The 13211-nt window shown below is 30.1% G+C and overlaps 1 protein-coding gene across 3 annotated transcripts; it reads right to left on the bottom strand.

Moving 5' to 3' along the window:
* Positions 1-250: 250 nt before the first annotated feature.
* Positions 251-3831, bottom strand: LOC107611028 (beta-ketoacyl-[acyl-carrier-protein] synthase III-like). 3 transcript variants are annotated; one of them, XM_088497342.1, is made up of 10 exons: positions 3721-3831; positions 2900-2945; positions 2682-2811; positions 2379-2446; positions 2126-2262; positions 1792-1896; positions 1594-1712; positions 1175-1228; positions 489-668; positions 251-364 (listed from the first exon to the last, which is right to left on the bottom strand). In XM_088497342.1, exons 2-7 carry the CDS (start codon positions 2937-2939, stop codon positions 1599-1601), a joined length of 594 nt encoding a protein of 197 aa, XP_088353468.1. In that variant the 5' UTR covers positions 2940-2945; positions 3721-3831; the 3' UTR covers positions 251-364; positions 489-668; positions 1175-1228; positions 1594-1598. The 3 variants fall into 3 exon arrangements, with proteins under 3 accessions (XP_088353468.1, XP_088353467.1, XP_088353466.1); XM_088497341.1 differs by lacking the exon at positions 3721-3831 and having other exon boundaries at positions 489-690; positions 2900-3000; XM_088497340.1 differs by lacking the exon at positions 3721-3831 and having other exon boundaries at positions 2900-3000.
* Between the last annotated feature and the right edge of the window lie 9380 nt (positions 3832-13211).

The raw sequence follows: 13211 nt of genomic DNA, 5'->3' as shown, positions 1-13211 counted from the left end.
CCGCTATTCGGTCAGTGGGTTTTAAAAAAAATTGCGACGGTTTTGAACCGCCGCAATTTCATACATGTGCTTAAAAATGACTAATTACAATTGTTTAGACCATTTTTCATTAACTCTGTCACCTTGTCAATACTTCAAAGCCACACATAGAAATGAATATAAATAATGTAGAAGAAATATCCTTCTGGATCTTGTCTCACTCAAATAAGAATAATCAATTAAGTTCACTAAAATGTTAAACATCATCAATCTCGGGAACAGATTTAACTGAGTTAAAAAATGTAAATAGTAATTAAGCAGATGACAACCTCACACCATGTCCAGGACTTTTGAGATTGGAGATAGTAACAACTCCATCAAATCCCTGACAAGTAATGATGTATTATAGTCAAAATCAGAGTATACGTTAACAGATAAGACATCCATTTGAGAAGATGAAGTCCCAGTTCCAACGAAATTAAAACTGATCTGGAGAAAGTAAATCTTACACTATGCCTTTTTGTCCCAAGGAGAGTGTACGCCGCAGGAGCTGAGCCCAAAACTTAGAATTCTCCAATTTATACTTCAACCGGTCAACTGTAGAAGCACTCCCATGCAGAGCTTCAGGTGTAGGTGAATCGAAAACAAAATCCATTAAGTTACAGAACTTTTGGAGTTGAGCTTCATATCTAGAAACATGAGAAGAACAAACTTTTCTGCATAAATTAGAACGTGACAACATCTTTACATTCAAAGATCACCAGAATTGTTTGGTTCCAATAATATATTTCAAGAATTTAAAATGAAGAATCAAATGCCTAAAGCAACAAATGCATTTTGGTATCTTAGAAAGGCATAACCACTAAAAGGAGCATCCACTCCAATTGAGGAGCATTGATTTGGTTCACTTCTCTTCAAATTTATAAATTTCAACTTCACTTGTTCCATTATTTCCTCTTTTCATATCCAGAACAATTAGCAGCTAAAATATTGGAAAAGTAATAAACACAGCATTTCTAAACTCGTGTATATATATTTTATAGACATGAGTATGAATCAAGTCATCAACTTCCAAATCATTAGCTCTCTCATCATCTACATAACTTTTCTTTTTTTTCTTTTTGTAGGAAAAAAACTCTTTTTCCAGCTTCATGAAGATTCAAGGGAAGAAAAATATTAAAAAAAAAAAGTTTACCTTGTCATGGCATGCCTGAACCACTGCAGCAAATTTAATGTCCAGTTGATGGGGCTGATCACATAGTAAGAGTAGGGTCACACTTTGGTACATACAACATACCAAATTTCACCAAATTTTCAAATATAATACCTGAATACCTTTCTGAAGAAATTGATAGAAGTCTAACAAAATTAAATGAAATAGCAAAATAACTTTAATTGGTGGAAGCAGCATAAACAAGTACAAGAAAGAAAAGTACCATGTGTGTAACATCTCCTAAGAACATCATATTTAAAAGGGTATACACTAAGAAAGTAATATGGAGGCAAGGGATTGAGTTCCCTGGTCAATATGTCGTATTTATGAGAGCCAGGATGTAATTTATGATTTTCTCTTACAAACTTATGTTGGAAAATTCCAGGAAGATATACAATTACCTGTACTAGCACAGCACCAGCCGCATCCCCAAAGAGAATACAACTCCCTCTATCGCTCCAATCAACATATCTTGACAGAGCATCAGCCCCAATAACAAGAACATTACGAAATCCACCACCTGCATCCATAAAGAGAAAGGACAATTATCTTCACTGCATTGAGCAAGTATTGAGTCAACAAAATAAACAAATTTATACCCTAATGTGACAAGCAGTTGATATTAAGCCCAACACAAATCCGCTACATGCAGCTGTAATGTCATAAGCCAATGGATTTGCTTTGCAGCCAAGTTGTTTTTGTATCTGAAATTCATAAGTTAAAGCAATAGGAGAGGCTAAGAAAGCAAAGTTTGGATACCCAATGTTGCAATGATATCAATACAGGAATAGGTTCAATACTCAATTCATTTGTAAGAAGTTGGCAACACCATTATTGGTCAAATGCTCCATTAATTTATCACTAAAAATTTGCTAATGTAAAACTATACATTACATGGCTATGAGCCTACGATGATACATCCCGAACCCATACCTGTGGAGCACTACCAAATAGATCCTCTAGTGTAGACGTGCACATCAATATAAGGTCAAGATCATCAGGGTCAACATTTGCCATCTCAAGAGCTTTCCTAGATACATCTACCCCTAAAGCTATCAAATTATCTCTGCCTGCATGCACTTCATGAAGCAATATGATCCCAGATTTCCAAAAATATTTTTAAAATGTTCTGATTATATTTGTGAGGATGTTCTATCCTAAAATTATTAGATCAGATTTCCTGTACCTTTGCATGCTCCAAGTCTTCCAAAAGTAAAACTCCAGCTCCTTCCCCATGACAAATCCATCTCGGTTCTGAAATATCATAAACAGCCTAATAAGAAAAACTGAATTTGCCATAGCTCATATCCATAGAAGACAGAATTTTTGTGATAAAAAAAAAGTTGTATCTGTGACCATTGAAACATTAGTTTTTAATAAACTATTCTTTTCAGATTACAAGAAAGGATACAAGACTTGCTCATCAAATCTCATTATAATTATAGTTGTATTGTTTTAAAACTAAAAAATGTTGAAAGATTAGCAATACAAAAACATGGTGAGTAGCAGCAAGAATGAGCAGGATTTTTGTTGTATTTCAATGTCCCAAGGGTGTAAAGCTTTGGTAGGGTCTGTATTCCTCTGTGATAGGGCTTTGCATGCCACAAAACCTCCCAAACCTGTACCAATGATTAGTGGATTCATATCAGCTAGATTTATGGCACGATAACCTTATGCAGGTGAAAAAGAATCAATAGTGAATCATACCAATGGGTATAATAGCAGCATCTGAACCACCACAAAGCATCACATCCTGTAGGAATATTTTCATATTAAATTTATCAATACATTTTGATGCAATGATTGTATCATTACACCAAATTGTCTCTGAAAAAGAAAGTTAAATAAATAAATAAATAAAAGGTATAATATTGGATACGAAAAATTCACCATCCTGAGAGTAATATTAAAGCATGAATACTTACAGTTTCACATCTTATGATGTGGTTTGCTGCATTCAATATACAAATGTGAAGATAACATAGACAAAATAAAAGCCTGGTACGAAACAAAACACCAATTTATGGTGTCCATGTAACAACAGACTAAATCCATCGCAAGTATGTCAGATTCAATATTTGTTGGTACACAAAAAGGATTCATCTTCTTCAAGAAATTAAAATACTAAATAGGAATTAAACTTTCACAACTGCGCTTATAAAATACAAAATCTCAGAAATTAAAGTACTAAACAGGATTCATCTAATTGAAAATCCAAAATCTCTTTTCTCTGATTTATCTTTGGCAAAATTTTATGAAAAATAATTTGCAAATCAAGGTTCAGGTTCATCAGGGACTTCAACAATAAACTGCTCAACAACAACCACTTTTGATTTTCATGTTCAGCCACAGCAACAACAAGAAGACTCAACAGAATCTACAGAGCAAGCAGAATTTCAAATCTCAAATCTAGAAATCCAATCAAAATTTCAAGGTCTAGTTCCAGCATCATCAATCCCAATCTATGATATTATAACACAAGAAATTCAACAAGTAGAAGATTTAGAAGCACATATAAAATTATCTACCGCGATGGCGTTGGACAGTGATGCTGCATGGCACCACTCGGGGCAACGGCGATGGAGAACTTACGGCCAGAAGTGGCTCCGAGGACGACGCCGTCGCGAAGGGGAAGGTGGAGGACGAGGATCTATTGGATCGGGAACCGACACCAAAGCTGCGTTGCTGGTTCACAGACGCGGCGGTCGTAGGCGGAGCAGCTACGAGAAAGAACGCGACGAACGACGAGGTGGTAGCAAGCAGTGTGGGGGACGACGCTGCCGTGAAGGGGAGGCAGAGAGCGTTTGTGACCCTTGTTCATGGAGCAATGGGGGCGAACGCAGATCTTCGGGTAAGAGTGGCGATGATACGGAGGCCACCACCAAAGCCACCGCATCTGAACTCGCAAGCGGCGGTCACGGGTGGAACGGCCGCGAGCGGCAGTTGGTTCTTGGCTATTAGGAGGGTCTCTCTTTGGCCTGACGAGAAATTGAACGCAACTCCTTGTTGGATGATAGGAGACAAACGACAAAACACGAAGGGTGGTGGTGGGTTGAATTCAAGAGTTCAGAAATTGGGAAAAAATTGAATCAGAATGTTAATTTGGGAAAGGAAATTTTAGGCAAAATCAATCGATTAGTGTTGTTCAAACCAAAATTCAGAAGGCATAGAGATGAAATTGATGCAAAATTAATTTATCAACAGCCACTAAAATTAAATTGGGATAAGGGAGAAGAACGTACGAGATTGAGGGGAGCGGCGCCGATCTGCAACTCACAAGGCAAGGGGGAAGGCTGCCGACGACGACACCGAGACGGATGGCTGGGGAGGACGTCGACGATTGGCGTCGTTGCTCTGCTGGGCTTCGCGTGCAAAAGGTGAAGCTTAATGGTGCCTATTAATTTTTGTTTGGGTATTTTAGCGAAACGAAACCCCTCCCCCACCCCCACACAAGGTTATTTGCTGCGCCTGGGACCCAAAACTGCCTCAAGTCAAATCAATTTATAACGGAGTTCATTTACGCAATAAGAACCGCACTAATTCAATCAATTTGCGGCAATTTGAAAAAATGCCGGCAATTTGTGGCTGCTAAGTCCCATTTTTCTTATAGGGATTCTAATTATTTTATTTAGATAAATTATCCACATATTTAAATAGCTAGATAAAGCAGCACACAAAATTTAATGACTTGATGTATTCTAGTATCTGTTTTTTAAATTAGTTCTGAAATATAAATCCATTTAAAAATGAAATTATTACCAAGTATATATAATTAGAAAAATCAGAATGTAGTCAACTAAACTTTTTATTTATAGAAATAATCAATTAAAAGATATGATTGAGATATACATATACATAATAAAACTCATCAATGGCGACGAGTGGGTGGAAAACTCAAGAACATGGTGCATCATATTTTCGGTGCGAGTCTTCAAATTAATGCACTATTTTAAAGGGATGAATCAATCATGACATATAAATAAACAAAAATAGAAATGTAATCAATTAGGGTTAATTTTATTTATTTGAATAAACTAAAATTAGGATATATTTTCAAGATATAACGATAATCAATTATAGGTATAGATATTTTAATAGGAAAAACTATGTAAAAATTTGATAGTATGTGACACTTCTGGTATAAATTTTGAATGAGATATTCTTTCTATTTATTTCATATATTTTTTAATTCCAAAATATATAGTCTAAAGGGATAAGAACAATCAGATAACAAATTGAAATACTAATTATTACTGAAATTCAATCAAAAAAGAGAAATATAATTTTTTGTTTTAAGATTTTATTACTGTGCTTTAATTCATCATTTAATATTTTGTTGGAATATGGGGATATTCAATGTGATATAAAAAGGAATATATATATATATATATATATATATATTAAAAATAAATTTAAAAATAATTAGAAAGATATAATTCTAATATGTATTATTGTCTGTACGATAGGTAGATATCTACAAAAATCTTTTTTATAATAGATTTAGAATGGATGATTGGAAAAAAAATTAATTTTTCGTTTATAATAGTACATAAATATGCACAAATTAAAGAGCGAAAAGGTGACATAACTAAAATAAAATTCCATTTATTGTAATAAATATACATAAAGAGAAAATTATTTTTAAATTAATTCAAATTACAATTTTGTAAAAAAATTTTATTGCAGTTGAATGCCTATAAATAGTTAAATATTAAGAACTCTATCTCTTCAATCTTTTCTATACTGTATGAATTAAATTTTCAAACCCACTGATATGAAAATATATTTTTATTTCCTCGTCTTCTTACTAATTATTTTCATAGGCTTTGGTATGCACCAAATTTATTAAAACAATTCAATATATTGTTTAGATAACATACTATGAGATTCTGTGTAGATGCTGTCCTAAGATATTCTGTGTAGATGCTGTCCTAAGATAGGAGAAAAAGATATTTGAGATGGAGATAGAAAAAAAAAAGCATCTCTCTATTTTATTTGATAAAAATAAAGATATAAAGACAGAAAAAATTTAAAAATAAATTTTGCTTTCATTTTTTTTATTCTTGGATAAAATATTTTTCTTTTTAATTTTTGTCCATATCGTTCATTTAAAATATTCTTGTTCTTGTATTTCTATTTCTTTCTCTATATTTTTCTTTCAGAATAAAAATAAAATAGAATCTAAACGCATACATTAAGATTATTCTTAACATAAGTTCTTAAATTTTTTATTTTAATACACGTATAACAAATGCATTAAAAATTTAAATTTTATATATTTTTCAAAAAATTATTTACCAAAACATTGTATGATTTTTTAGTTATAACATATTTTGTTTTTAGCAATTGCTATATGATTTTAGTTTCTTAGCTAATGACTGTATTTTATGTCTGAATGTTTGTAGGTAATAACCAAATGCAGGTAACAGAGGGAAACGTGATAACATGCGTAGGTTATGCAGGGAAACAATATTGTCCATCCCCTCCAAGAAATCCAAATAACCCAAATGAGGCATGTTATAATGTTTGCGTGTTTTTTCATTCTAACCATTTGACGACTGGAGAATGTTTTCCAGACAAGGGATGCGTTTGTATCTATCCAAATCCAGATCATCCTAAGCCATGTCCGGTTCCATGTTGTTAAATTGTTATAGAGTAAATGAATAAATTAATTATATTGTGTTTTTAATTGTTTATAGCTAAAGTCGTCGTCAACCAAATAAAATTTAAGGCTAATTTTGTTTAATAAAAATAAACATATATTTCTATGGACATAAAATATTTATTTAATCTTGATAAATTTATGGTCAAATTTTACTACACAATTCAACAATAATTTATATTATCGTTGGATTTAATTTGACATGTAAAATATTGTCAATAATTAATAATTACTGTCGTATTTATCTGTTAAATTTAAGAGACAAAAAGACAGTTATTTTATACTAATTTTACTATAAAAAATTTTAATAGTAAGTTATTGTGCAATGAAAAAAAACTTTACTAAACTATTCTATTAGTAAGATAAAAATATATATTTTTAAAAACTAATCGAGAATTTACAATTAGAGTTGGTGATTATATGAGCTTTTTCTCTTCAATATAAAAAAAAATGAAGTAAGTAAAAGCAGCAGAAAGAGAAAGTATAAATATTTAAAATGAGACCATCTAAGGCAAAACTTAGTACTTGAAACTCATAGTAGGACTGACCTTGAGTCAGTGAGCAGGAGCAACAACTGTTACCGTCCATCAGATTAAACCAAAATTCAAATCAAATCTAGTACGGATTAAACCAATATTTTTCAAGATTTTTTACTGTTTATTATGAATAAAGAATATGAAATATGTTGAAAGTTATTTAATCCCTAGTTTTAAACCTATAACTAGTGTATGTTTTCGTATACTGTACGGGATAATTAATAAAAATATATAATTTTTTTTATTAAAAGAGATTAAACAAAAAATATATATAATAATAGTTATTATAATTAAATATTTTACAATGTTATAATTAAAATTAAAGTTTAATTATTTTTAATATTAAAAATATTTAAAATAATTAGTATTTATTTTAACTGATTTAGATTGATTGAGTGGTCATCTCACTCATCTATCTAAGTAAGTATTAGAGTTTTGAATTTCGCGTTGTGTATGTAACACCTCATTGGCTAGCAGCAGACCCTTAATAAATGGAGCTTCAATCCGTGGATGATTAATTTTCGACCTGCCGAGTTAGAAAATACAGTAAAAGAAAATAGTATTTGTCTTGAAAGTAGCACAACTCTCCTTGATGATAGCAATACTTATGGATATTTATCTTTGTTGAAATTTAACTGTGACAGATTTATTTATTGGTATCATATTAATTCAGGAAGTCAAACAATATGATCAACGTTGTTACCGATTAAAATTTTATAGTTTATGACATGATTTTCAAGCTTCTAAACTTATAAACTTATGTCATTACAAAAGCTATTAGATTAATTAATATTTCTTAATTGATAATATTACCAAAACACTAGCGTTGAGTATTAATTTGTGTAAAAAGAAACTATAATAACTTTTGTTATTCAATATATAATTTATTCTATTGAAAAATGAATTATTATTCTTAGATTAGTAAATATATTTTTTCCATTTTTATATCATTTTATTTGGCAATAATTGTCATTAAAGAAAAAATGAATGACTACAATACCTTATAATATGATACCTTATAATATGATGTATAAAATAATTGTTTATTTCAAAATTAATTCTGGTTAGTGAAAAAATTTAAAATATTTTCTTACACAAATTTAAATTTAAATTTGAATTTAAAATTGATTAACAAGTCACATTTTTAAAATTTTAATAACAAAAACAAAATTAGTTAGGTGCACAATATCCAGCATTTAAATTTTAATTACCAAAAATTGAGTTAAAAATTAATTATAACTTAATAATCGATAATACATATATATATATATATATATATATATATATATTAGTACATAAATAATAATTTCTAATATATAATTTAATTTTTTTTAACAGAGCTAATGTATAATTTATTGAGGATTAATTTATTGTCTAAATTTTTTTTATAAACTTTATAATATGTGAAAAAAGTGATTTTATTTTTTATTATTATTTAAAAGATTATTCATAATTTTTTATTACGTAATTAACTTAATTAATAATCATTATTATTGCTTTTCTACCAAAAAAATTATGTTTATATTATTTGCATATTTTTTTAATATTAATAAATATGTAGATATTTGTACTATTATATTTATTGTCTTAGATAATGGCTTAAGTTATTTATTTCGAATGTTAAATAATATAAATTATATTTTATATAGTAAATTCATCAATTTATCTATATTAAGAGAACAAAATTGTGTAATAGATCATATGTTATAAAGATTAGTTGATTTACATATAAATTATCTTAAGAAAAATAAAAAAATAATTTATCTGAGAATATAGGAATCATAGAATATATAATATAGGAATATAGGAATCATAGAATATATAATATAGAAGTATATATACATTAATAACAAAATAAAATCGTAGCATATAGAATTGGAATCTTTCAATATTTTTAAATGAATTAAATGAATTTATTTAAAAATAATAAATATTTATTCACTACAATGATGAATAACCATTTTATTTACTGAACCGTACTAACAAGAGAGTAATTAAAAAATATATGTGACCAATTTAAATAATTTATTTAAGTATCAATTAATTAATACTCGTTTTATAATAATAATAATAATAATAATAATAATAATAATAAATTAAAAATGAATTCATTTATTTCATTGCTTTATATATTATTTATTAAATCATTTAATATTTATGTAGTTTAATGAATCAAATAAAATATTAAATGATGGAGGATTATTATTCTAATAAAATCAAATTAAATATAATTATTTAGTTATAATTAATACCGTTATTGTGCAATGAAAAAAAAACTTGACTAAAATATTCTACTAGTAAGATAAAAATATTTTTTTTTAAAAATTAATCGAGAATTTACAATTAGAGTTGGTGATTATATGAGCTTTTTCTCTTCAATATAAATAAAATGAAGTGACTACAGTAGAAGCATAAAGAGAAAGTGTAGATATTTAAAATGAGACCATCTAAGACAAAACTTAGTACTTGGAACTCAAAGTAGGACTGACCTTGAGTTGGTGAGCAGGAGCAACAAATGTTACCGCCCATCAGATTAAACCAAAATTCAAATCAAATCTAGCGATATTAAACCAATATTTTTTAAGATGTTTTACCGTTTATTATAAATTAAGAATATGAAATAGAGTCCCGCTAAGGAGACAATGGGCTATTGAGTTACAAAATGAACATCCCCCAAACTATCTAGAATAAACATCCGAGTACTAGGGATAATAAACATCTTTCCAAAAGCTTAAACTGATTTTGGGGTTCACCAACGATCGAACTCTTGAACTTTCGGATCTAGCACTCTAATACCATGTCATGATACCACTCATCCCAAAAGTTTCAGCTGATGGAAAAAGGTAACACTAATGGTTATATCTCTAATACTCCCTAAACCTCCATTGTACACAATGTACAAATATTCCATTGGCTCCTCATACTTTTCCTATGGAGTCCCGCTAGGGAGACAATGGACTATTTGTTCAATGTGTACAATGGGCTATTGAGTTACAAAAATAACATCCCATACTATCTAGAATAACCATCCGAGCACTAGGGATAATAAACATCTTCCCAAAAGTTTAAACTGATTTTGGGGTTCACAAAGGATCAAACTCTTGACCTTTCGGATCTAGTGCTCTAATACCATGCATGATACCACTCATCCCAATAGTTTCAGTTGATGGAAAAAAGTAACACTAATGGTTATATCTCTAATACTCCCTAAACCTCCATTGTACACATTGTACAAATATTCTATTGGCTCCTCATACTTTCCCTATGGAGTCCCGCTAGGGAGACAATGGACTATTTGTACAATCACTACAAGAAAATGGAACATTTGTAACAAAAAATTTGTATCAAATTTAAAATTGTTACAAAAAAAATAGTATTTTGTAACAAGAATTAGTGATTGTTACAAAAGGATAATGTTTTGTAACAAAGGAAATAAGTTGTTACAAAACATGATAATATTTTGTAACAACCTGTTTTATTTTATTACAAATAATGTTAGTTTTTGTAATGAGATGGTGTTTTATTACAAAATATAGTAATATTTTGTAACCAAAAAAATAAGTTGAAAAAATTCAGAATATTTTGTAACAAAATATTTTTTTGTTTCAAAAATTCTAATTGTTTTGTAACAAAACAACCTTCTGTTTCAAAAACTCTAATTGTTTTGTAACAAAAATTTAATTTGTCACAAAATTTAATATTGTTTGTAACAAGTTAATTATTTGTCACAAAATATAAATATATTTTACAACTTTTTTTTTCAAAATGTTAAACACTTTAAGAATAAAAAAAATTGTGTATATATTTTTTTCAAAATAATTTCATTTTGTTTCAAAAAATAAAATTTTAAAAATTATAAATATTATTTTAGATTCTTCTAAAAAATTAATATACAATTTTTATTCCTAATCAAATTTTAAAATTAATTAAAATTTAATTCATGGAACTTAAAGAAATTTTAAGTTAAATTATAAATATAAATAAAAGTAAATAAATATAAAAGAAAAAAAACTACATTACTAAATGCAGAAAGTAAAAAGAAGCTTAGTAGTGCAGTTACTCAGATTTTGAAAAAGTAATAATAAATTATTTATGATTTATTTTATTTATTTGAGAACATATATTTAGAAATTTTTGTATTAATTAAGTATTTTTTTATTGATTTAAAATTTTAGTGATTTAAAAACAATGAGGATTTTATATGCGCTAATTTGAATAATTAGATTTTGAAGATTATTTTATAATTTTAAAGAAAATTAATTTGATTATCTCTAATTATTGAATTAGAGTGTTTATTTGAAAATAAAATAAGTTCATAATTAAATAAATATTTTTATAAATATTAGTATTAGATTAAAATTAGTTTTCAATTACTCTATTACCCTAATTTTATTAAAATTATTAAATTATCTAAAATTTCCAATTTCATACACAAAACCCTAATCCCCAAATTAAAACCCTAACCCTTTTTACCCAATCCACACACACGTAACCTCCCCTCCACTACTTGTTCAATCTTCAATTAGCCACGTTCAGCCTTTCATCACCGCTACACCGCTTCCCTTTCTTTCAAAATGTTAACACCCAGCAACAGAAATCCAAAGAAAGAAAGCAAAGAGAGAGAGAGATACGAGAGTGAGGGAAACAGAGGAAGGAGAAGGCTGCTGCGCCGGCGTCGCGCCTCACCGCCGTTCAGCTTTCTTCTGCTCACGTCTGGTCCGCCGTAGGGGAAGCCGTTCGCGATGTCGCCGTCGAATTGGGCTTGTCACTGCCGCTGCTGCCGAGCCGCCATCGATGCAAGAAACCGCGCGGGAGAGAGGGAGGAGTCGTCGAGGGAGAAGAGGTAGCGCAGAGGAGAGAAGCGTTGCTGCCTGCGCCGCTGCCTTGCCTCCATCGCCGCTGGAGCTTCATTGTCGCCGCCGTGGTTGTCGCGGTGTGCGGGCTTCACGAAGAGAGAGAGAGACGAACACGAAGGACCAGGGTAGGAGCAAGGCCCTGTTCCGCGTCGCCATGCCTTCACGCCGTCAAACCACCACCGCCACTGCTAGGGTTTGACTCCGTCATGTCCTATTGCCGCCGGAGTTAGCCGCTATTAGAGCTGTTGTTCTTCCATCGTCAAACTTGAAGGAGGACGTCATTGCTGTTGTTGTCGGTAGCACTATTACTGTTCTGGTTCTGGTCTATTCTTTTATTTAATTCTGTTTCATTTACACACTTCAATTTGTCACTGCCATGCTTGTGAACGATTTGATTTAGTATATTCCTTGTCCTAAATTTCCAGAGTTGTGTTTGCTCTTGATTTCTATTCAATTCGAATCCTTTGTCCTGGTGTAACCATCGTCGCTGCCTTAGGAAATTAACACTGTTGTTGTTCTGGTTATGTTGAAATGTTGCCGCTGCTGCAAATTTAGAACAAAAGAGGGTTTGTCATGTTTAATTTCTGAGTTCGACTAGCTGAGGTAGGGGATTTGTTTTGAAAAATAAATGTTTTAAGTTATGAATGCCAATAAAATTAAATGAGTAACTGCAAATGGTTTATGGTTGCTTTGTGTGAATAATTGTTGGAATTGAGTTGAATCATGGCTGTAGTTGGTGATTGGTTTAATGATTTAATGTAATAATTATTGACGATGTTGTGTATTTTGAAGTTATACTTGTTGCTAGTACTTGTTGATGTTGATTTTGTGTATGGAATGTTGCTATGGCTGCTGGAAATTGATTTGATGAATCAGAACTTGAGATATGTTATAGATGAGATGCTGAAGAATAGATGCTGTGATAATATGGTTACTTTGCACCTATGATATGAAATTGTGATATA

The sequence above is a fragment of the Arachis ipaensis genome, chromosome B8, assembly GCF_059453495.1.
Source record: "Arachis ipaensis isolate K30076 ecotype BB chromosome B8, ASM5945349v1, whole genome shotgun sequence".
NCBI classification, from domain to species: domain Eukaryota; kingdom Viridiplantae; phylum Streptophyta; class Magnoliopsida; order Fabales; family Fabaceae; genus Arachis; species Arachis ipaensis.
This window is presented reverse-complemented; position numbering and strand designations above follow the sequence as displayed.

Excerpts from the sequence above, each read along its gene's own strand:
- LOC107611028 (XM_088497341.1), bottom strand. The coding sequence starts at position 2,963 with ATGAAAATATTCCTACAGGATGTGATGCTTTGTGGTGGTTCAGATGCT. Across the intron at positions 2,447-2,681 it reads CTGCTACTCACCATGTTTTT|AACCGAGATGGATTTGTCAT; the intron begins GTATTGCTAATC and ends ATGATATTTCAG. Across the intron at positions 2,263-2,378 it reads AAGACTTGGAGCATGCAAAG|GCAGAGATAATTTGATAGCT; the intron begins GTACAGGAAATC and ends AAGTGCATGCAG.